Raw genomic sequence first — 22,765 nt, forward strand, 5'->3', positions numbered from 1 at the left:
CGTGTTAGTGACTGGGTTTATGTTTCAAAGTTTCTGCAGCCAGCCTCCAATAACTCAAACAGTTTGGTCAGTGAAAAATAACTGGAAGACATGAAACGAGGAAACAGGAGCACAATCATTAGAAGCCAAACTTTGTGTTAAGAGGAAAAATCAGCTTTTCTTAGCAAGTCTTGCTTTCAGACATCTTTGTGTTCCTGCATGATTTGTTGTGTACATTGTGCCCCGGCCCCCTCCATGGACCCGTGCGGCACAATGGTCTGGAGATCTGAGAGCAGGATCAGGCGGAGCGGAGCGGGGACGACATGGGACAAACAGGCGGCACTCTTTCAACCCTTTCCTCCCTCGATCCATTGGCCTTTGATGTTCTGTGATTAATTTGCCTTCTGCTAACTCCTCCTTCATTTCTCCACCAAGCATGGAGCTCTCTGCCTCTTTTCCCCTCCGCCTGCAGGTTTCTATCTTTCTAAGCTCCTACCTTGTCTAAAGGTGTCCACATCAAACCATAAACACTGCTAGTCAAAAAATGATGCACACCTAATGTTTCAACATTTTCGATTACATCTTAAGCACCACAGTTTCAATGTTTTTTTTTTTTAAATCCCACCATGTGATGCCTAAGTGAGCTTATTTATAAAGTCTGACAAAATAACACTGTTCTCTATTTCAATTTCACATTGTAGTCTTATGTTAAAATAATTGTTTTCCAAGTCATTAGTCTTAAATAAAGTTTAAATGTAGACTCAATGAGAATGTTTTTTTAAGAGGTGGTTTTAAAAACTTTAGAACGGCAGGCGAAGACAAATTGGGGATTTTGCCTTGTTTTTGTTTTGCTTTTTATTCTGTATTGCTCTCGTTTCATGTACAGCCCTATGGTCAGCAGTTGCTGTTTTAAAATGTGCTTTATAAATAAATGTGAGTGATTGATTTTCTTGATAAAATGTACCTTTGAAAGGAATTCATCCTCTTGAAGTTAGAAGTCGTTTGGTCCGAGCCAGAACCAATGAGGTTGGATATTCATTCAGCTTATGTGCAAAACACAGATGGAATCAAATTCCTAATAATTCTTAAAATACACCCCAATTCAAGCCAATTATAAAACTAATTTAAATGTACATCCTATTATTTGGATTATTGGGGCGTAAAAAACATTTATCTCTTGTAATTGATACTTTGCCCCTCCTAAGTTTTCATTTTTAAACCATATCTGTGGTATTAAAATGTGTTTGAAATGTTGCTCTGATGAATTGCGTTGCCTTGTGTAGAGCACTTTGAATTGCCTTTTGTTTGAAATATGCAACACAAATAAAGCTGCCTCGGCTGAACTGAAAAAAATGCACGACAGCAGCAGTAAGGAAAACTGTGCGCAGAAGTTATTTGAACTCCAATGTGCTTTGATGTACCTGTGACATGAACACACATGTAATGATACACAGAATTAGAACGAATCTCTCCATCTATCCTCACTGTCATGGGCCCATACAGTGGATCATTTTGGCTTATAGATTATTGGTTCCAACATTAGAATTTTTGTTATTTTTAGAAAGCCACTTCACAACATTTCCCCTCCTCAGACACAACCTGTTAAGAAACAAAATATGCTTTTAGTGATGGGACTGACCGGGCTACAAACATTTTGTGAATGCACAATCATCTGTTAAACCAATCTACATTTTACTGTGGTGTGCACAGGCTTGTCGCTGACTGGCTGCCCAAGCAGGTTACATAAAGGAAACACACAATGCTCAATGCAAAATCACACCACTATCATGAGAACCTTAACAACAATCGTGTTGAATAACACCCAGGTATTGTGTTCAGTTATGAAACCATTTCTCCCATTGTCTCCTGCAGAAAACAATTGAAATCTAGGTCAGTGGGGTACGCAAGAGAGAAGAGGTTCCCAACATTTTAGCACAGACAGACACTTGAACCCCCTCACAATAGTCAAGCACAAGCAGCTCGTCTGCACAGGCCTGTATTGGGTCATTGTTAGACTTGTTGTTAATTAGATCTATTATGACCTCAACAACCACATTAACTGCCATTAAATGCACATTAACCACCGACTGTGCTAAAATGAAATATCCACTTTACCTAAATGCAGTGATAATGATGATGTAGTTGATGAAGTTTGTGGGGAAGCACTGTTCATTTGTTTTAATGCTAAGTATAAAAATTCAAAGGCCATTTGTCTTGTCATAATAATAAATTATATTTGAATTTAAAAAAATGTTTTAAGGGAGAGTATCATTAAGACAAAATTTTATTTTTAATTTTAATTTTTTTATTTCCAAATTTAACTGTGTCTGACTCAGGGTCCTGAGTCTAAATCTAGATGTGAACAAAAGAAGAGGTCCTCTGTCTTCAGCCAGGTCCTGGGGTGGACTCCTTCACTATACAATGCAGCATTCATATTGGGAGGATGTATCTTTGACCTCTGAGGGAAGTCTGAGGATTGAAAAACTTCCCTGGTTCCCTAGATTGGGAATTGGATGTAAAAGTGTTCATATGAAAGCATTCCTCAATGTGTGACCATGTGTCTGAGGAACACTAAAAGAGATTTGAAAGCCACAAAAAGGACAAAAAGACAAGACGAAAATAAATGTTTGCAGCTGAAAATGTTTTAGTGCAGACTCTCAGACACAGTTTTCACTTGAAAGTTGAAAAAACAAGACTCCTGTGAGAGAGTCGTAGTTTCAATTCTCATTTTAATCATGCAGCCGTATTCCATATTTGTTTCCAATGATACAAATAAGCTCATTGCAAAGCTGATCCTAATAAAGTTATCCTTGCCAGTCAGAATAATCTGTGACAGAAACCGTGCAATACCACTTGTAGGCATCCTAGAAATGTTTCACTTTAAGTTCTACTGTAGCTTATCACTAGATATCACTGTGTTAAATTTACAGAGGCAGGTATCTGCCAGAAGGGGGCACTATGATTGCATTAAGTAACTTCTTATCATTCACACAATTAACAGCCAATTTATGAAGAGGTAGACCTACTGTATAAATCTTTTCACAGTCTGAACCATTTTACTGAGAAACGGCTAAAAAAAACGTGTCCCTAATTCTTTTTTTTTGTTTCCTCAAAGGGCCTTGTAGTACCAGTTTTCACTGGTCAGGGCTGTTTTCCAGTCTGACCGGTACATGGCTCTTCTGGTCCAGAGGCGGTGCTATTCTCTGCGGACATAGGCCACCGTTAGCATCGTGGGCGACTGGGCGTGTGTGAAAAAAAAATAACACATTCCGAGTTAGCCTTTCCTAGTTTTAGTGATCTTATTTAACATACAGCAGACCACTCTTCTCTTCTTAAACAGAGCATGCTGCTGTATGAAAAACTAGCGTTAGTTATTCATAGTTGTGGTATTGTAGCTAACCGCCAACAAAATATTAGGTAGCCTATAGCCTAGCTTATTACTCATCATAGTCTCAATAGCGACTATAATGTCTATCTCCATTTACAGTCTATCTAATAAAAGAAAACACGCTAGCTGAATTTAGTATTTAGGCGAACAAACTGATGGAATAAAGTCGGAACTTTTACTTTTTGTTCTAGTTAACAGCATTTGTTAACACAATTACCCATTTTTCACTTTTTGAAGTTACTAACTGCGTTAGCTGAATGCATACTCTGTCAACCAAATTTCAGGAGCCTATATCTGGAGTAATTCATGCTATTTCTATATCGTGAATTACTCACCAGTAGCTACAGGCTAATAGGCCTACAGGTGGAGACTTTCTGTCAGACAGATCCAAAAACAACAAACTGCCACACAGCAACTACAGTCTGATAAAAGGAGATGGTTGAACATGAGTGAGTCTGGTGCCTTGACAGGTGCTTTTTAAGTTTTCAAGTTTATGCCACAGGGAGGCAGTATAGGACACCGACTGAAAATACTACCTTACCCCACCCCCCCCCTTCTCTCTCTCACATCTGAAAGACAGTCTAAGAAAGAGTGATGATTTTACTATTATCATACCTTAATCCAAATGGAATTGTTTGTTTACCTGAGTTTGACTCCCACTATTTAATTTAAAAGTGCAGTAAGTGTGTCAGATGTGTTGCCAGATGTGTTTCAATATATAATGCAATGAACGCTTGAAGCAAAACATGAACATCAAAACAAACAGTATCTTCTCTGCTGAAATATCAGAAGGTGGTATTCCACTATAGTCTGCCCTTCACTGGCCTCTTTTCTCCCTGCCTCTGTCTTTCTCTTTTTAAAAGACACACCTGAAAGAACTCTGCTGAAGGCCTGTAAGTGCTACTGTACTCTACTCGCCATTGATTGTATATTTACAGTCTATGTTTAATTAGTCATTTAAATCGTCTAGCATTGCTGTTGAACCTACCTTATTCCTGTGATGCACTAAAATCAAAGCAATGGGCATTTCCACTATCTGATATGTTATGGAAAATTAATCTGAAAAGTGGTATTCACAACATAGGTCTATATTCAATGGGGATTAAGGGGTAGCAATAACATGAGCAGTAAAAAACAAAAGTAATTTTGACTTTTTATTAAAAAAATAAAGAATAAGTTGGTATAATCAACTTTCATTGGTCTCTGTAATATTTTCAGTACTTGTGCGCTACTCTATATGTTCTCATTATTTATTTTTTTCAACTGTTGTTTAAATTGTTTACTGTATTGAACCCCAGAAAATAGAGAAAACACAACAAAAAGCTGCAGCAGCTTCTGTGGACTCACCTGCTGAAGCCTGCTGCTGCTTCTGCTTCTGCTGCTGCTGTCTGAATGACCTGTGGGGAGAGGCAAAACACTTCACCCTCCCTCCCCTCGCTGGCTGAGCCATTAGCCATGAATTATGGTGCTGCTACCATCACAGCCAATTGTCTGGATGAAAAGCAGACTCTGCCTCAGAGTATGTTAGCTTGTGCCTCACCAGCAGGTTCAGGATCACAGTTACTGATCAGATATGTGGCTCAGGTCAGAGCAGGTAAGCAGATGACATCTCACTTAAGGGGTTGGTGCAGAGCTGCATTTTGGTTAGTGATCACAAAAAGGGACCTTTTTATTTTCATGCTTCGATTGCTTGATACTAAAGATTGTTTTTATCCTACTTACTTGTTTGGACTATATATGTAATAAATGTTTAATTATTTGACTCTACTTTGTGAAATGTTTTCTTTACAGGGCAACTGGTGAGTTTGAGGAGAGAGTGGAAGAGAGAGAGAGAGAGAGAGAGAGAGAGAGAGAGAGAGAGAGATAGCAGTCTCTGTTACCAGGAAAACTCCTACCGGTGTATCAGTGGGAAATCCGCAAGAGCAGATGTAATGTTGGAGTGATTGAGAGGCTGGACACAGACTCACATTATCAGACACTGCACTGAAAAATACAGTAAGTGTTCCTTGACCATTATTTTGCTTGTTATCTGGAGCTTTTAACTGACATACTGTAAGACACTGCAGCATTGCCCAGAGCTAACTCTTGGCCAGCTTTGCTACTGCAAACACTCAGCAGAATAATTTCTCTTTGTAGAAAAAAGAAATGCAGAATTTTCACTCTAAAAAAGTTTCAAAAAAGGGGCATTTTTTTAGGTTGTGTTGTTAATATCTGCAATTGAGTTTAAGAAAAACCTTTACAAGGTTAGTAGCTGAATGTGTACATCATTTATTATTTTCAATGTGTTGATGTACTATGATTCAAACCACATATGCACACACAGGCACGCGTTAGACATAAAGTTTAAAGTTGTTTTTCTCACTGATATAGCTGCCAAGCTTGTACATCATGTTAACCACAGTCTGCAGAGGGTACTTTTCCATGTGTTTGTATCCTAACAGCATCCCACTTTTACAAACCAGGCATTTATTTGCCTGTTATGACCTGAGAGCACGGTAGCCAGATGGAGGCTGTTGATCTTGTTAGAAAGGTAGATGTGAAAAGACCATTACCTGGACCACAGCAAACACAGACACACACGCATGCACACATGTATTCACAAACACACATGCACAGTTTTATGTAGACTACCATTCACTTAACGGTGATCTGTGCACTGCTCTCTGCACATGATGCACTTAAAGTAATTAAGTAGCCAGTCATGAAGATTTATTGCACACCACACAAGCTACATAAGTGGAACACTGAAGGTAACTGGGATGAGACAAAGTTTCTGTCTAAAAGGGTGAAATGTCAATTTCTTGCCATGCAGCTAGTTAGTAGTAGTAGTAGAAGAGTAGTGCAAGTAGTAGATTAGTAGATTAGAAAGTCTATTTTGATTTGCATGAAGGTTGGCTACTGATTGCATATGTTAGGCATGATGCATAGTGTTGTAAGAGCTGAACTACCGTGTTAATGATTGACCAAGCCTCTTACACTCCATCTATCACAGTTGGTTGCTAAGTGCCTCAGGAGTGTAGATAGCTTGGTTACATGTCCAAGAGCTGATGTTTATTTATTTATAAATATCTAGTTAGAATATTTTCATTTAGATAAAAGATCAGTGGACATTTTAGATTATTTTAATGAATTCAGCTAAATAAAATAAACAGGTCTGTTTCACAAAGAATATTCCGATCAGATTGTGAATGGAAAATGAGAGGTTTTAAATGCACACTCACACAGAGCTGTTCCTGTCTTCTCAGACCATTTCCCTGGTCTGTGTACCTGTGTTCTCATGCAACCAGGAGAGCAAAGACTTGTTGCTGCCCTGAAGAGATGGTGGGACTGAGAAACTCATCTACGTGGGAACCATTGTTACTCAAGGCCTCCAGCATCAAGTCTTGTGCCAATGGCTGCTCCCTGGGCATCACTGCAAACCTGACCTATGCTAATGCAGACATCGAGTCTGTAGAAGGTGAGTAAGTAATACAACTAGCAACTATACTTTCATTTCATATCATAAATTGAGGAATTATGATTGCTTGAGATGAAGAAAAAATAACTAGACAGCAACTTTTACCCAATCCTCAAAACAACATTTTTTGTAAATAACACCCTAATTTTTCTAGCAAAAGGGCGGGTTAAATGTAAGCCGATATAACTTGAACTTGAAAAGATTTCTCATTTTTAAATTTTGAGATGTCTGCATTTATTTTAAGACATTATCAGACATGGATTAGGTGGGTGGTGTTGATGCAGAGGTAACCAAATGAAAACCTTAGATGGATAAGGATTAGCCCTTGAGGAACCTCACATCACACAGAAATCCCAAGAGATATGGACCTATGGTTCTGAAATAAAGTATAAAGTAAGATACATGATAACATTTTATATAATGAGCAAAGCATTTCAATTCAATCTGTGACTTAACGAGGTCAGAAATCCTGACTGGTAGAAAAGGAAGTCACTATCTTGCAATAACAGTCTCAGTTTTTCAGGCTTTTTTAAATACATAATTGCTTTCTTTGTTCAAGGAAAATGTTATGATCATATTTTCTTGGTGTCCAATATTTTCAACCATCTAGGTGTATTTGTGTACCCTCTCGGAGAAAAGGAGGTGGTGGTGGGGTTTGAGGCTGTGATTGCAGGACGATTAGTGGGAGTCCAGATCCAGAGCCGAGGGAAGCTGAAGGACTGCTGTTTGGATTGTTGCCCTGGCTCTGGTCTTGAAGGTTACTGTGGGAATGGCAGTGAGTGGGGCTGCTGTGGGAGCTCAAGTCTAGACATGCAATGCACCAATGGTAAGGGAGGGGAACAAAAGATAACTGTGTATGAAAAATATCCCACTCATGTCAAAAAAATCAATTTAATCTGCCATATGATTTCATAAGTTTTAAGAAGGAAAGAAAACATTCATGTTTTGTCATAAAACTCCCCCTGATTTATCAGCATTTTTTCTCTGCTCTGCAAACTCAGTAAAAAACAAGAGACCGAATATTTATAATAATTTTATACCTCATTTAAAACCTGTTATTTGTTTCTTAATATAAAATTGATACTAGGAAAATACTACAGTTGTAAAGTAGCACTGTTGAACTGTTGTAGACTGATGTCTGTTGCTGCTCTGGTCTCCTGGTGAATGGCTACAGTTTCCTCTGTGTCCTATTTTAGCCTCACCCAGGATAGAAAGGATAGATGAGGAAGGCAACTAGATTTGGCTGCCTGCCTAATGGTTACAGGCATAATATATCAACTAATACTGTGCAGTATTTTAATGGAAACTGTGGTAGTTCAAGTTGGCCTTTGACCCTTTAGAACCTAAAATAACCCACAAGTTAGGTTATTTTGATTTCTTTGTGTGAATGATTTTATATCCAATTGTATGTAGAGTATTTTTCTTTTCATCCCAGATATGAATTACTTGATATTCTTCCTGCTGAATTTACTTCAACAATGCGCTCATCTATTTGTGAGGGATTTTATGCACTTTCATTTACAATAGGATTATAGTAAATAATACAGTAAGTGCACACAATTGACGTGCTCTTTTGAAAAGCTGCTTGTAGGAAATTTCTCAAACACACCTGGCACTGTGACTTAAAATCATGATTTGGTTTGATTATGAGAGACAGTCAGGACTCAAATCTCAAACATGCTTTGTTGAAATCCTTTATTTAGTGTAGGACGTTGCTTTAAAAAAAATGCCCCGCTGACAGATCAGTTTTTTGTCAGTTTGATTTTATTTATTTTTTTCTGATGTGAGTAACTGCTGTATCTCTACATTAGGACATCTCATCCTGGACGAAGACCTTGAAAGAAGCACATTCATTGTGGGCACAGGTGTCATTGGTCCCATGGATGTAGTGTCTGTTGTCATAAGCACAACACTTGAACTCCCCACTTTAGACAATGGAGCAATCCGCATCGTCTACCCCAATCTGCTAACTCCCATTGTCACTGGTCAGATGACTCAAAGCAAGAGTGAAAATGGGGGGAAGTCTGAAGAAACAGGGTATATAAATATATATATATATATATATATATACATAACTTAATGTGACAACACATTCCACCTAATAGTATCATGCTGCTTTGCATTCTTAGCCTTAATATTCTGCATTGCTGTCCTCCTCAGGCCAACCAGCTGTTTCGGTGCCACCTCAGGGAAACAGGACCGGGCTCTGGACTCTGAGCAGCAGTGTGCCCACGCCATCTTCACCAGCCCAGCTGCAAACCTGGCACCTTATGAACTCAACTTCCAGCTGCTGGTCAGAGGGGCCTGCTTATTGGCTGGTACTGCCCCTCTAAAGAAAAGACAGAATTAATAAATCCAAGCGACAACCTCTGGTGTTGAAAGTTTAAGTCAATGCAGAAGTGCAAAAAACTGCAGTTCCTCAAGTGTCTGCTTGAGGCTGCTTTCAAAAGACCCGGAAGTCACATAAATATTCCTTATGAAAAAGACTGTTTTGACAGCAGGTCGGATTCAGACCAGGGCTGCACACTCTCTAGGAATTAAGCCTCTGTGACTTAGTACATGTTTTTAAACAGTCTATGATCTTTCTTGACACAGCCAATGTGAAGTATTGGAATAGGGGGCTATCTCCCAAACATAATCAAGGTTATGGGTTAATGGAGAAGGTCGTTAATTCAAACTACCAAAACACTCAATCCAAAGTAGATTGTGTTACACATTTTCAGCTTCACCTCTCATCAACAACAAAGAAGACCTATTAAAACCATGATTTGCCTGTCTTTCTATTTTCCATAACTGATTCATAGGCCTGGAGAGCCCCACTCATGCTCTGAGGGCAGATGCTGACCCCAGCGCTCAAAGTGCCTCTGCCACCTACATCACCTTAGCCCAGGAGCATCCATATGACAGACACATAGAGATCATCCTGCACCTTAGTGGTAAGACATCGAAAAACTGACCCCGATTATTTTTTTTTATGTCATTCTGTAATTCTTTTGGTATTTAGAAGAATTGTTTATTCTTGTTAGGTCAGTTTCTTTCTGATATTTGGCTCCATATTCAAACAAAAAAAAACTCCTCCGCAGAGCCTCACAGCCCATTGGTCATACTGGAGAGGGGTCGACTCTCATTCAGTCAGTATGAACAGCAAATCTGCTCTCGTCGCGATTTCATCCGTTTTACTCGCAAAGATTCAGAACCTGAGAGGAAGGTGAGTAGTAGCTGCATTAGTTCCACTCTTAACTCACCATTGTGTCCTGACTCCGTTGCTGCCTAAAAAAAGCCAACATGCTGAAGTTCCTCTTGGCCGGCAGCTGGAGTTCATGAGGAAGCGATATCACAAGGACATCCTGAACAGCCCGGTCTTGATGCTAAACTTCTGTCCCAACCTGCTGCATGAACCTCTGGCGCTGCACAAAGCCACCAGAGAAATGCTGTTCCTTGTGGATCGAAGTGGAAGCATGAGTGGAACCAACATCCATCGTGTCAAGGTGAAAAACATTGCCGTTAACAAAGGTTACATATTATGTTTAAGGCATGTACATTGATATCTATGGAAGCCATAAGCTGAAATGCATCAATACATTTCATTTATCCACTTTCTCAGTGAAAACGAGTAATTTACAGAAGATTTCTCAAGATCTTGACTTATTTATATTATATCCCCCGAGTTTCAAAAGCACAAAATAAACATAAATAAACCTTTTTCAAATTGCCTCTGTTACTACCTCCAATGTTGGAGCACAGGTGGGATCACTTCGTCCCTCCATTGCAATCTCAAGATCGTGTCTCAAGAAAACAAACAGAAAAGACTTGTTATCACGGGAAAACTGAGTAAATAAAATGTGTAGATGCATGTCTGCTTAGGTCTCCCATAGATTTGGCCTATTACTGTCTGTCCCTTCATATTTCCACAGGAGGCCATGGTGGTGGCGTTGAAGAGTATCCCTGCTGGCACCATGCTCAACATCGTGGGCTTTGGCACCACCATCAAGCCTCTGTTCCCCTCCAGCAAGCTCGGCACTGATGTAAGAATTGGACAATTACCTTACTTAAAAAACATACACTGAAATCTTTCTTGTTTACCAGATTCAGAAAGAGAAAAGCGTCTTATTCTCATGATTTCACGGAGCTTCGGATCATGTTTCCTAGAAGCAGATGTTTTTCAACCATGGAGGACTTGCTGTCCTATTTTTCCTTCTGTCTGCTTAGGCAATAGGTCAGTTCTTTAGGTTGCCTTAGTAGCAGAGTATCAGGTTCCATCCAGACCAGGGCCAGCAAAGGCAAACAGTCTCTGCTCATAGTCAAGAGACCATATGGTGACCTTTCATGCATTTTCACTAAGGCAGGAGGTGTCCTTCCACGTCCTCTCATGTCAGGCATGTTTGTCCACAGTGTGATTCAAGGTAGTTTTAAAGCAGGTGCTATTGTGATTATGTTTGCTCACTCTTTATTGGAAACATAGCGATTCGATTCTTTGCCACCCTCACGGGGTAACTGGTGCATCTGATATCAAACAGTGAATTCACTTGATGACACAGGTGATGTTTGCACAGGGGGACGTCATGCAGTTTGGCAGGTTTTGTTGTCGTTTGATGCTCGCTTCTCTCACCTTTATCCGATAGCATCTTTCCTGTTCTGTTTCTGTGCTTTTGCATGCACACAGGGCACTCTAATGCAGGCCTATGAGTATGTTCAGAGGATGAGAGCCGACATGCGGGGCACCAACCTGCTGGGGGCGCTCTCCTGGGTGTACCAACAGCCCATGCAGCGTTCATATCCTCGCCAGGTTTTCATCATCACGGATGGATGCATCGGCAATGTGGCTAAAGTGTTGGAGCTGGTCCGCAGAAACACATGCTCGGGCAGGTACTTAAGTACTTGCTAATTGCATATTTAACGTGGAATTCATATTTGAAGGATGCTATGCAAAGTTATCACTGGATATCAAATATGAGGCAAAAGTCATGTGCATACAAAGAGGATATTCTTACAACTAGTTAATGAAAGGCATATATAATATCATTAGTGTGTAATAGAAAAGTAATTCACTGTGGCTTACGGGCAGTAAGGAAAAATTATGTAAAGTGGTTGCAGGCAAAATAAGGTTATAAATACAGCAGAGACACAAAGTAGGAAGAGAAAAAAAGAGAAACAGAGAACAGAGGGAACACAAGCAGACTGCGATCTTGGATAACTCAGACCAAAACAGTGTGGAAAAAAATAACCGGCTGATGTATTTTTCAGCCCCACCCAGTAATCCCGTTAAGTGCTCTCCTCTGCAGTGAGAGACATGCCCCTCTAGTTTTCCTCAGACCCGTCAGCCATGCACAATAACTCCATTTATGTCTCATTAGTATTCCCCTGTTGGAGTGACTTTCTCCACTGTATTCTATCCGTCCCTCTGCATACTGTGTGCATAATTGTTCTTGGGTAATTATTCATGCTTCTGTTTTCATTAAATGTTCATTAAATCTCTCTCTTAGTAAATATGGTTTCACTTTTTATTTTTATTTTAATTAGACAGGCCCATTGGTTTAAAACACAGCATGCAAGATCTCAGTCTTTTCACTTATTTTGTCCTCTGCTCTTCTCAAACTCTCAATTAGCAAAATGGCATGAGATCCCTTTGAGAGCCCAAATAACAGTTCTGTCTGTTTAATAACTCCCAATTTGCTCTTTCCCGAGACAGATCGAAGCCTCTGTATGCCATTAGGGTTTCACAAATAGATACTTGTATTAGCCTGAGCTGAAACTCGATGAGAGAAACTCATGAGAGACAAAGAGGACAATTGTCATGAAATAAATACCATATATTGTGAAATCTTCTTTGCAAGTATGATCAGGAAATGTCATTTATATATTGTTTCACCTCTGCAGATGCTTTGGCCTGGGTCTTGGTCCTCGAGCCTGCAGGAGACTCCTGCAGGGCGTTGCCAAACTGACAGGAGGGACGACAGAGTTCTTGGACGATGAGGAGAGACTCCAGCCTAAGGTAAACAGCATGACAGCACTGACCCCTATTGGAAAAAATAGGAGTTACAGAACAATTATAAAGGCAATCTTTGATAGCTCTTTGTCACACTGAGTGATTAAGAACCACCCCACATACACCCTTTTTGTAGCAAATCTTTTTTTTTTGTCCTTTTCTACCTTATTAATCATCTCAGCACCCCTAGTTACACTGAAGAGGAGGCCCAGCCCAGAGACTTGGAGAAATGACTAAAACACCTTAATGTATACAAAGTTGAAACAATAGTGCCACATTTTGAACACCTAATGCAGTAAAAGACATAGACATTTTTTTGTGGTAATTTTACTCAAGTAAAAACTCTGAAAAAAATCTTCCTCCACTTCGCACTTATTATTTGTAAAGATAATTTATATATAGTCACAAATACTGTCACCACTTTATCTCTGCAGTTAATCAAGTCCCTGAAAAAAGCCTTTGAACCTGTGCTGACTGACGTGAGGATTGACTGGTACCTGCCAGAAAACATGGAGGCTTTCCTTTCACCCAATGAAATCCCTCCACTGTACCCTGGAAATCGTCTCATTGGATATTGCACTCTTTATGATATGACCAATTTCAAAGGGAATAAGACAGAGGTATATAAAACAAAATATTCTCTAAAAGAACTTCTGTGTATGTCTGCACAGGAAAACACATCTCATATAGCTGTTTTATATTTTAGTCTCAACAACGGGGCTATAGAGGTGTACATCGTGGTTCCACGGGTTCCGTTTTTGGACAATCAAATGATGAGATTTCAACTCCTCCAGCCTCCGAGTTAATGCCTTTGGTGTCGTGTGCAGATGGAACCAACTTGGAGGAGGCACTGAGAGAGATTTCCAGAGAAATCTCCTCTGAGTTCTCCTGTGCCAGAGACACAGACCCTGGCCCCAGTCTAGGTAAGTCACTGGATTGGTGGATCTTTTAGCAAGTACCTGTACCTCAAACTGGACACCTTTTACTACAGTGGCTTATATGTCGTTTTAAACTATTTTAAGGAGTGGACCTAGACTGGTCCAGCGACATCAGGGAGAGGATCCAGCAGAGCTCTTATATCCAGGAGCAGTATGTCCTCACCCGCTGCTCCTTCAGTACAGAACCTACAAACTCAGTAGTGAGTCTACAAACACAATCACACTCACACATGCCAGCCTCGTCAAACTCCGACCCTGCAGGTGGGGTCTTTCTGCCTGACCCTCACTCCCCTGCCTCAGTGCTGGATACAGGGTCTCTACCCCAAGGCCTTGAGAAAATGCCCCCTCTAGAACAGAGACCATCTTTTTCTCGCTGGGCCGACTCAGGATGGCAACAAAACCTCTCAGTGGAAACAACTGAAAATGATGCAAAGAAGGTACGAAACTTGGATGGTTAATTACATTTTTAAAAAAATCGACGAAAGCCCTAAAAAGTAGTTTAACAGTACAAAAAAAATGCATCATTCCTTTGAATCAAGGAGACTTTAAGACAAATCATGTCTGAAAAATTTCAACAGAAACATTGGGAGAACATCTTAACAAAATCCTTAATAAAATAATATTGTAGATAGAGAATATCAGTCATACCCTCTTTTCCCCTCCAACCAGCTCGGGTGTCTAGATGGAGTTGAAGAGTGTCGTAAAAGACAAAAAGCACTGGCTCGTTCGACCATGGCAGCACGGAGTTTCTCGTCACCTCAGGGGGAGCTGGAGATGCATCGTCTGAGGAGAGCTCTGGAGAGGGTCTCCTTTGACCAGACTCTGGGAGGGAGGCTGGAGGAAAGCGATGGAGAGACAAAGCCCCCGTCAAGAGGGACACTTTCACACAGAAGCCTCACTGACTCCAGTAAGCTATTTGTACAGAAAAGTAGGATTGTACTTCCTGTTTCACCTCCATCACTTCCATTTCTCCCTCTGACGCTCAGATGGACTCCTGTTTCCAGCCTCTCCTCTGGACTGGGACAGCTTCACAGACCCAGAGTATTTCTTCACAGCTGCTCCGCCCGAGGATCCCCCACCAGGTCAGTGTCGCGCGCTCATTCACGGAATGCTGAGCGGGAGACCTGTGTCCTGGGAGGTCTGTGTGGACCTGGAACACCTTTGGAACCCTGAGGGTCCGGAGACACCAGAGCCTGAGGGAAGTCCAGGAGGAGGAGGGGAAGAAGGAAGAGAAGGGGAACCATGGGAGGAGATCATTCACCAACTGACCGCTCGCTCAGTTATACGAGACTTTGAGAAAATGGCAGAAAAGGAGAGTGATGTTAGACATGGTGAGGCCAAACTCTGTCAAACATGATCCCACCTATTGATTGACTCATATTGTCTAACGCTTACTGTTTCTTAGGTTCGGCTAAGAGATACCGTACAAAGGCAATCCAGACCAGTAAGCACTGTAACATCATCTGCATGTACACAGCCTTCACTACCACTGAAAGCAACCCCAAACAAGGCCTGCAGGAAAACATGGACGTCCAAAACACAGGTGTGACTTACCACTAATTTACACACAAACTTATTCTACACATGTTCAGTAGTCATTAGGAGGTCTATTAAGCCAATATACAGTAAGTCTATATGGAGTTGCATCATGGGAATTGTAGTGTAATTATCTGTATTTTGTAATTTGACCTACAAATTGGGATATTTTATATAATATCTCATCTCAGTCAGTAACTCTCAGGTTTTGACAATTCTCTTTTAATCTGAAACTTTTTTCAACTCTTCTAATTAAATAAGAGTGCAATGATTAATCCCTGGGTGCAACTTTAATATATGAATATGTTTTCAACCTGTAACACATATCCAATATTTATCTTTGTTCTCATGGAAAATGCATTTATTGTCTAAAAGGTTATTGTAAAATGTAAGATAAAAAAAATGATTTTATTTAAAATGTGGTTAAAGTTACTTTAACAGATATAACATTTTAATACTATGACTTTTGCTGTATTTTGGCACTGTGTGTGTGTGTGTGTGTGTGTGTGTGTGTGTGTGTGTGTGTGTGTGTGTGTGTGTGTGCGTGTGTTTTAGCAATGCATTTAGGGGACAGGCGGACCTCTCAGTCAGGTAGTCGGAGACAGAGAACCTATTCTGTCGGTTTGGGCAGACGACGCACCAGTAGAGATGGTGAAGAGGTTGAGGACACCTGGAACTCTACAGGTAGACACGCTGAATAACACAAACACTCATCTCTGTTAACAACACGTCATCATCATCATTAATCTTTGTATCCTTTAGACAAAGATGACACTCCTGCCTCACCCTGTAGCCTTACATCCTGGGACTCTAGTAAGTATTTGTGTCGACTCGATGCTTGAAAACATTTAGGTGTCAGTGTATTTTGAAGATAAGAGTCATCTGACCAAGATGTCAGTTCAAACAAGATGAGTCCTTGTGGAAGGGAGCAGGGGGGCATTCCCCATCTTAATTTAACACAGCAGTAACACTTCAGCAGGATCAATTCAACCAAGTCCAAAAATATAATGCTACAAAATATAAATGCTTCAAAGCATTTCTCTCTTCACTCTGGATTTCAGCACACTAAATCATTTGAAAGTGACTAACAAACGTTGTTTTTTTTCTGTTCTATGTTAAGGGTGAATTGAGGCTTTCAACTCAGTTGGGAAAGTACACTTTTCCTCTTGGCTAACCAGAATATGCTGTTTTATATCACAATGCTGTCTCAGGTGTAGGAGGCAGTCCATACTCTGCCACAGCCCCGTCAATAGCAGGCACCCCATGCACGCGGTCACAGCGATCCATCGAGAGCAAGTCAATGGAGAGCTTCTTTGGCAACAGGTAATACTTTCACGTTGAAACACCATTTATTTGAATGTGGGATTGCAGTAAATAACTCAAACAGAAGTTAACCGAAATACATATCAGATGACAACAAAATTACATTTCTCTGCCCCATTATCTACTTGGTTACAGAACTGTGTACTTTTATCATAATGTATGTGCATCTTTAAAAACCTGCCTCTTGCTGTATCCTTTATTTTAGCTTTTACAAGGGTCATACACCTTAAATGTTGGCACAGATATTTTGGTGAGATTTTTTTTTCCAATGTGACAAACATCTGTCACACTCCTGCTGTTTGAGCTAATGGTACTTCAGAGATCAAGTCCTTCTGGGGTATATATTACATATTCATCCAAATGTGTAAATATTCAAACGCCACTAAGCCCACTTGTTTTTATATATCCCAGATTTCCTCTAGGCAGACTCAGGTCCTCTGTTTCATCAGGAAAGCAGGTTCCTCTGAAGTCCCACTGTTTGTCTGCTCAGACTGAGAGACAACCTGAAACTGAAGCCCTCGACTACCTGCCTCTGGTGAGATGTTAGGCCACTTACTAAATATACCTAATCAGAAACAAATGTGCAAAGGTATTCATCAGTCTGTGTCTATATGGTGTCTTATCAGGTGCGTCTACAGTTGGCATCAGGAGCTTTCCTTCTGACAGAGATCTACTCTGACTGCGTTCAGATCCCTCTGGACCGCCTGAAGAGGGCTTCACCCTACAGCCTCCACCGGCGCAGTCTCAGCCCGCCCTTTCGCTGCACGTCTCCCAGTGCTCCATCTTTATCCACCAAGCCTCCAGGTGCTCCCACTAGTCTCCATGTTACCTTTTCTCCTTCTTCCTGCTCCCTCGGCAAATCAGCTGCACCTCCTTTCCACCACACTCCATATGACACACCTCTGATGCTGGAACCAAGAATCCGACGCCGACACCTGTCTGACCGAGATCCTGTCAACTCACCCCCTGACCTCCCCAGCTCAGAGGAGGGCTCCCTCGAGCTATCAGTAGGCCCCTCCCAGAGCCAGAATCTTGGCCAGGCCGATAGCGGTCGTGGTTCAGAGACGGATGTATGTGAGGGCTCTTTATTAGAGCAAGCTGACCTCCAGGGGAGCAGCCAGTTGGCTCAAGAAGACCTGGAGGGCTCAAGCTGGGCCACTGCTGTGGCTCTAGCCTGGTTTGAACACCGCTGTGCCGGCTACTTCATGGAGTGGGAGCTGGTGGCAGCAAAAGCCGACTTCTGGCTGCGATGTCAGGAGCTGCCTGAGGGAGTGGACCTGGCCGGGCTAAAGGGAGCTGCCAGACAGCTGTTCCTGTTGCTGCGCCACTGGGATGAGAACATCAAGCTAAACATGCTGTGTTACAACCCCAATAACATGTGAGGCCATGATCTCTGGTAGGAGCCAGATCTGCTGATTGACTTATTCAGTCAATGATTCTGACTATGAACCCCAGATTCATACTGATGTGTTTGATACATGCAGACCTGATGTAAGGGAGGTTGGTATTTGCAAGCCCTATGAGCTTATGTGTCAATGCGTGTTGGCTTGGGGATTTCTATGTCACTGTGTGGAGCTTTTTTTCTGGAAATTTCCATTCATGCACATATAGAGACCCCAAAGGGACATTGAACAGATAAGGTATATATTCATTGCAAAGTAGAAGTCAGGCTTTCGAAGCAACACCTTAGCAACGTACTAAAACCCAGTGCCAAAATCCTTCCTTACATTCAACTGCACATGAGAAAGAATTTAATTTTGTATCTAGACTTACCTTTACATGGCAGAGACCAAGTGGCCTTTATACTTCTTATGCTTGACAATAAGATTATCCCAATGGGCTTTTGTATTCAGTAGTGTATCACCTTGCCAGGTGTATGATAAGTCAGTGTTGAAGGAGAATTATATTGATTGTCAGGATGATTATTTCATAATCCAATTAAAGTTACTTTAGCAAACCTTAGAGGAACTTTTATTTTGTGCGTGTACTTTTGCAAACCTTGTGGAGTGGCAGGTCTCATCTTTTTACTGATCCTGTCCTTTATGCAAAGAACAATGTTTCATAATGATAAAAAAAAGTTCTCACTGTAGGTTATATACCAAAATATATTTGTTGGGATAATACAATAAAATCATAATTTTGCCGTTTGTTGTAGCATGTCAAAATAACACATTAAAAAAAGAGAAAAAACAGTGTCAAGATTGAGTGGCATTTCTGTTTAATATAAAAATGTCACACTTTTGCTCTGTCTACTGCACATTTCTCACATTGAAGTGCAGCCATGATTGTCTGCAGCTCAGTTTTATACACACGTTAAATTATATTACTAATGCTTCAGGTTTTTTTTGGCGTTGTATTCAAGAATACTGCAACTTCTGTGGCAGCTGGAAATGCCATATTTATGACTTATTTCAAACTTTCCGTACCAAGTACAAGTTCTTTGTCATGTTTATGATATTCTTCAAGATAACTACTTAAACATAATAGGTAGAAATAACCTTTGTAACAAATTCTTTCTAAACAGCACAACATTCACACTGTCCTCCTCCTTCTATTATCCATGAAACTAAACCTGAGAAGTTTTTATTTTTTTTACTTATCATCTCTACAGCTGCAAGGGTCGACTCCATTTCATCACACAGGCATCTGTCTGCGAATGCACCTACAGGTTAGCTTCCTTCACTGAGATGAGAAGCATCAAATGGCTCCTCATATTCATCTTAAAAATAGTTTACCCCAGTCACCTCTCTGTTTGGCGGTGTTGTGTCAACAAGAGGAGGAGGATGATGGAGGCTGTTTTGCCGCTGATTTGACCGAATACATTGACTGGTCTGATCAGGCTGCTGCTCACTGCCGTTTGTCCTTGTCAGGTGCAGCCTCTTGTGATTCTGCTGTTGCAGACAAAAGGGGTGGAGCCAGCCACAGACAGAGCAGGATGATAAGGTGGCAGATGTGGAGGGCGGCTGAGCTGCTGTAAGTAGAGGGGTAGGTGTTCCATGAGAGCTCGATCAGACCCAGGATCAGGACCCTGAACACAAGGAGAAATCAATACAGTAGTAGAACTTCAAAGGGGGATAAAAGCAATGTAAAAGAAAAGTAAAATGTACTCCATCCTACCTGAGCAGGTGGGCCAACTTCTTGACTCCCCCACTCCAAAGCAGGTAAGGCAGCGTGTGGAAGTACCAGACGTAGAACTGGTAGTGCAACGAACGACTAAAGCACATGCCGATGAAGTTAGAGGTGAAAAGAATCAAAATGATCTGTGATTGTATGTTAAGGTTTTTCACAAAAGACAGTCTCTACATAGCAACATCAATAATTTACTGACCAAAATTAGGCAGGCACGCAGAGCAAATTTCTAGACAACACCTAACAGCAAAAAGGTGTTGGTGACCTAAATGATATAATCCTACAGATACCAGTCGACTCCAAAAGAACAGAAGGATATGATCCACGGTGTTCTTCTGTGCAGGGCTTTTCCTTTTGCATGGCTCCTTGAGTAGTTCAAAGATGCTTTCTCCTGGCCTAGTGAGAGAGGAAACAGTTACTTTTAATATCAACATCTACAACATAGATGTAAAAAATATAGCACAATATTCACTCTTTGACAGTAGCAGGCCATATTTGTGGAAGACTGTGAACAAAGATATAAATAACTGAGCACTTCTTTTGAATTATTTTTCTGGATTAATAGTGTATGAAATCAAAATAAAAACATAACTTCTAAATTTGGGACGTTTGCTTGACAACAAAGAGGAAAAGCTGACTCTAGATAAAATAACAATCAGGAAATTCCAAAATGAGTTGCATTTTTTTTGTACTGTCTGCAGTTATAAAGAAATGCTAAGAGGCAATATGGTGACGAGCAAAAAAAAAGAGTGTTGTTGCTTTAAATCTGAGAGGTAGCTCCTGCTTCTGTATTCATATTTAAGTATTCTTCACGCTTCAAACAAAAACATGGAGACATTGCATGAGGATCCATCATATCAACTACTGACCGTGCTGGTCTGTTGTGGAACAAAAAACTGGCACGATTATAACTCCTGATTTATTCAAGCTCCCCTTCAACTGTATGATAACAGCAGAAACCTTGGCACAGACAAAGCCTGCCTCACCTCTTCCATCGGCGGAGCACGAAGAGTAACAGGGCGAGCAGGTGGGCAGCCAGCAGGAGTAAGTGGAAGTACCGATTCAAGAAGAGCCATTCGGGCAGAAAACGCCAGTTGACTGTCCACTTGAACATAAACTGACGACCGAGATCAAACGCTCTGCTCATATAACCGATGGGATTCTCCAGGAGGAAAGGCAGGCCCAGCAAAAGCTGCAACATCAAGATAGATTTATTTAAACATGAAGCTTAGCAGTACTAACGAGAGCTTCAAAATGAAAGTGAAAGATTGCCCGGTTTTCTGTCGCAGAAAATATTTTACCTGTATGCCTGCACACAGAGAAAGTTTTGGGATTGTCCCGATAAAACCAAACTCGGACAGCAGGAGGAAAAGTAGCCCGGGTGCAAAAAGAAGCACATTCATTTTCACAGACACTGCTAAACTGTCAGAAAGAGAGGAAGATGAGTTTTAATTTCAACATATCATACACAGAACAATCACAATGATTTATTATAATGAAGAATAAATTATAAGATTCAAATATAAGATTCTTATAAAAAAATTCCACAAAGTCAAGTGGTGAAGACATGAATGAAAATTTGTACTGTGATGTTAGAGAGTCCACACTTGCCTATAAAGGCCACAGCCCAGAGTCCAGTGTCCGTCCATGAAGAGGTTCACTGCTGCGAAAAGCAACATCATGGCCACAGGATCGTTAAAGAGACGCAGCACAAAGATGGAGTGAATCCGATAAGAAGCACAGCAAACAAAGAAGAACACATAGGGAGGAACCTGAAAAATCCAAAGAAATGAAAAGCCATTATTAATACATTAAACAAAAAGCGCCTCACGCTTAACATAGTAAATAAGCTTTTATCTCACAAACTGACTTTCTTAGTGCGGTTGTATATCCTGAAGACGAGAAACAGTGTGATGAGGTAGAAAGCAGCAAAAAGGTACTGTCCTAGGCGGATGTTAACCCCGTGGCTGGTAATGTAGTAGAGAGCAGTGAAGATGTAGACAAAGCCAGCCGGGTACCTGCAAAGACAAGGTGCTTATTTATCCTGCATGCATGAAGTGATTGTTACAAGGTGGAGAAATTCAAAACCTTTGGAACTCACACCAAGGGGCCTGTGTCTCCTTTTAGCTGGGTGTAATCATAGGTCCCATTGATGACCCCCTCTACCTCATCCATGTACGCCTTCCAGTCTATCTCAGTGTCTGCAGAACAAAACACACATTATTTTAATCATGAATGCTGGGGAAGGTCACCTACAAAGTAAAGTCCTGTAAGTGCTGTTGTCATTTGCAGAGTTAATTCTCTTTTGATAATATTCTTTATTTATTTTTTTTATCTCGGTATTTTCCAAAGTTATCACATGTCCAGCCCACTACCACTTATGAGGGTCCAAAAACGCTGTCCAATAATAAGTCATGGGGAAAACATGACAAATCAGACATTTACATTGTAGTCATTGAATCCATATCTATGACTGCGAGAAGATTTTTAGGGACAGCAGACTCTGAAAATCCATCAATCTTTATTTGTATTGCGTCAATTCATGACAAATGTTATGAATTTGTTTCTTATCTCAAGCCACAAAGAGAGCTGAGCTGTCCTCTTTGTCATAATGTCAGATAACACAGGAGAAGAACAGGACACTGTACATGTCATGCAGCGGCTGTAAAGTCCTGCTGACAGGTGGCTGTGAAAGTTAAGGGCTATGCTAACGCTAACTGCTTAGCGTTAAGACACTATTAGATATATTGCAAACCACTGTAGCATGCTAACTAGCTGCACAGCTACTTACATGCTACTTTTTGTATGACCCACACATTGATCCCAATCTCCAGGAACCACAGGATCGAAACCACCAGGAGCGTGTACTCCGTCTTGAACAGAACCAAATGTTTGTCCTGCCAGAGAGTGTTAAGTTTACCCCACAGAGGGGAAGGGGGACCGGGGGGCTTTCTCCGCAACCCTCCTGCCATGTCGGGCGGCGTACAGACGTGGAGGAGAGAGAGGAGCGAGGGGAGCGAGGGGAGCCG

General features: G+C 41.0%; 2 protein-coding genes across 3 annotated transcripts; one reads left to right on the forward strand and one right to left on the reverse strand.

The window, feature by feature from the left end:
- Window positions 1-4,839: 4,839 nt before the first annotated feature.
- vwa5b2 (von Willebrand factor A domain containing 5B2) lies at window positions 4,840-18,806 on the forward strand. Of its 2 annotated transcripts, XM_020633995.3 has the most exons (23): window positions 4,841-4,961; window positions 5,159-5,362; window positions 6,613-6,824; window positions 7,435-7,650; window positions 8,636-8,861; window positions 8,985-9,142; window positions 9,629-9,760; window positions 9,908-10,032; window positions 10,136-10,312; window positions 10,739-10,849; window positions 11,488-11,690; window positions 12,702-12,816; window positions 13,245-13,430; window positions 13,517-13,733; window positions 13,833-14,185; window positions 14,418-14,655; window positions 14,735-15,079; window positions 15,154-15,291; window positions 15,840-15,968; window positions 16,047-16,097; window positions 16,496-16,607; window positions 17,019-17,142; window positions 17,234-18,806. In XM_020633995.3, the coding sequence occupies exons 3-23, from the start codon at window positions 6,686-6,688 to the stop codon at window positions 17,987-17,989; spliced, it is 4,251 nt and encodes a 1,416-aa protein (XP_020489651.3). In that variant the 5' UTR covers window positions 4,841-4,961; window positions 5,159-5,362; window positions 6,613-6,685; the 3' UTR covers window positions 17,990-18,806. The 2 variants fall into 2 exon arrangements, with proteins under 2 accessions (XP_065810058.1, XP_020489651.3); XM_065953986.1 differs by lacking the exon at window positions 16,047-16,097 and having other exon boundaries at window positions 4,840-4,961.
- On the reverse strand, window positions 18,803-22,761 carry alg3 (ALG3 alpha-1,3- mannosyltransferase). Its single transcript, XM_065953987.1, has 9 exons — window positions 22,528-22,761; window positions 21,838-21,937; window positions 21,607-21,754; window positions 21,348-21,508; window positions 21,038-21,158; window positions 20,723-20,928; window positions 20,055-20,132; window positions 19,725-19,868; window positions 18,803-19,635 (listed from the first exon to the last, which is right to left on the reverse strand). The coding sequence occupies exons 1-9, from the start codon at window positions 22,706-22,708 to the stop codon at window positions 19,455-19,457; spliced, it is 1,320 nt and encodes a 439-aa protein (XP_065810059.1). The 5' UTR covers window positions 22,709-22,761; the 3' UTR covers window positions 18,803-19,454.
- Between the last annotated feature and the right edge of the window lie 4 nt (window positions 22,762-22,765).

This window comes from Labrus bergylta, chromosome 4 (genome assembly GCF_963930695.1).
Source record: "Labrus bergylta chromosome 4, fLabBer1.1, whole genome shotgun sequence".
NCBI lineage: Eukaryota > Metazoa > Chordata > Actinopteri > Labriformes > Labridae > Labrus > Labrus bergylta.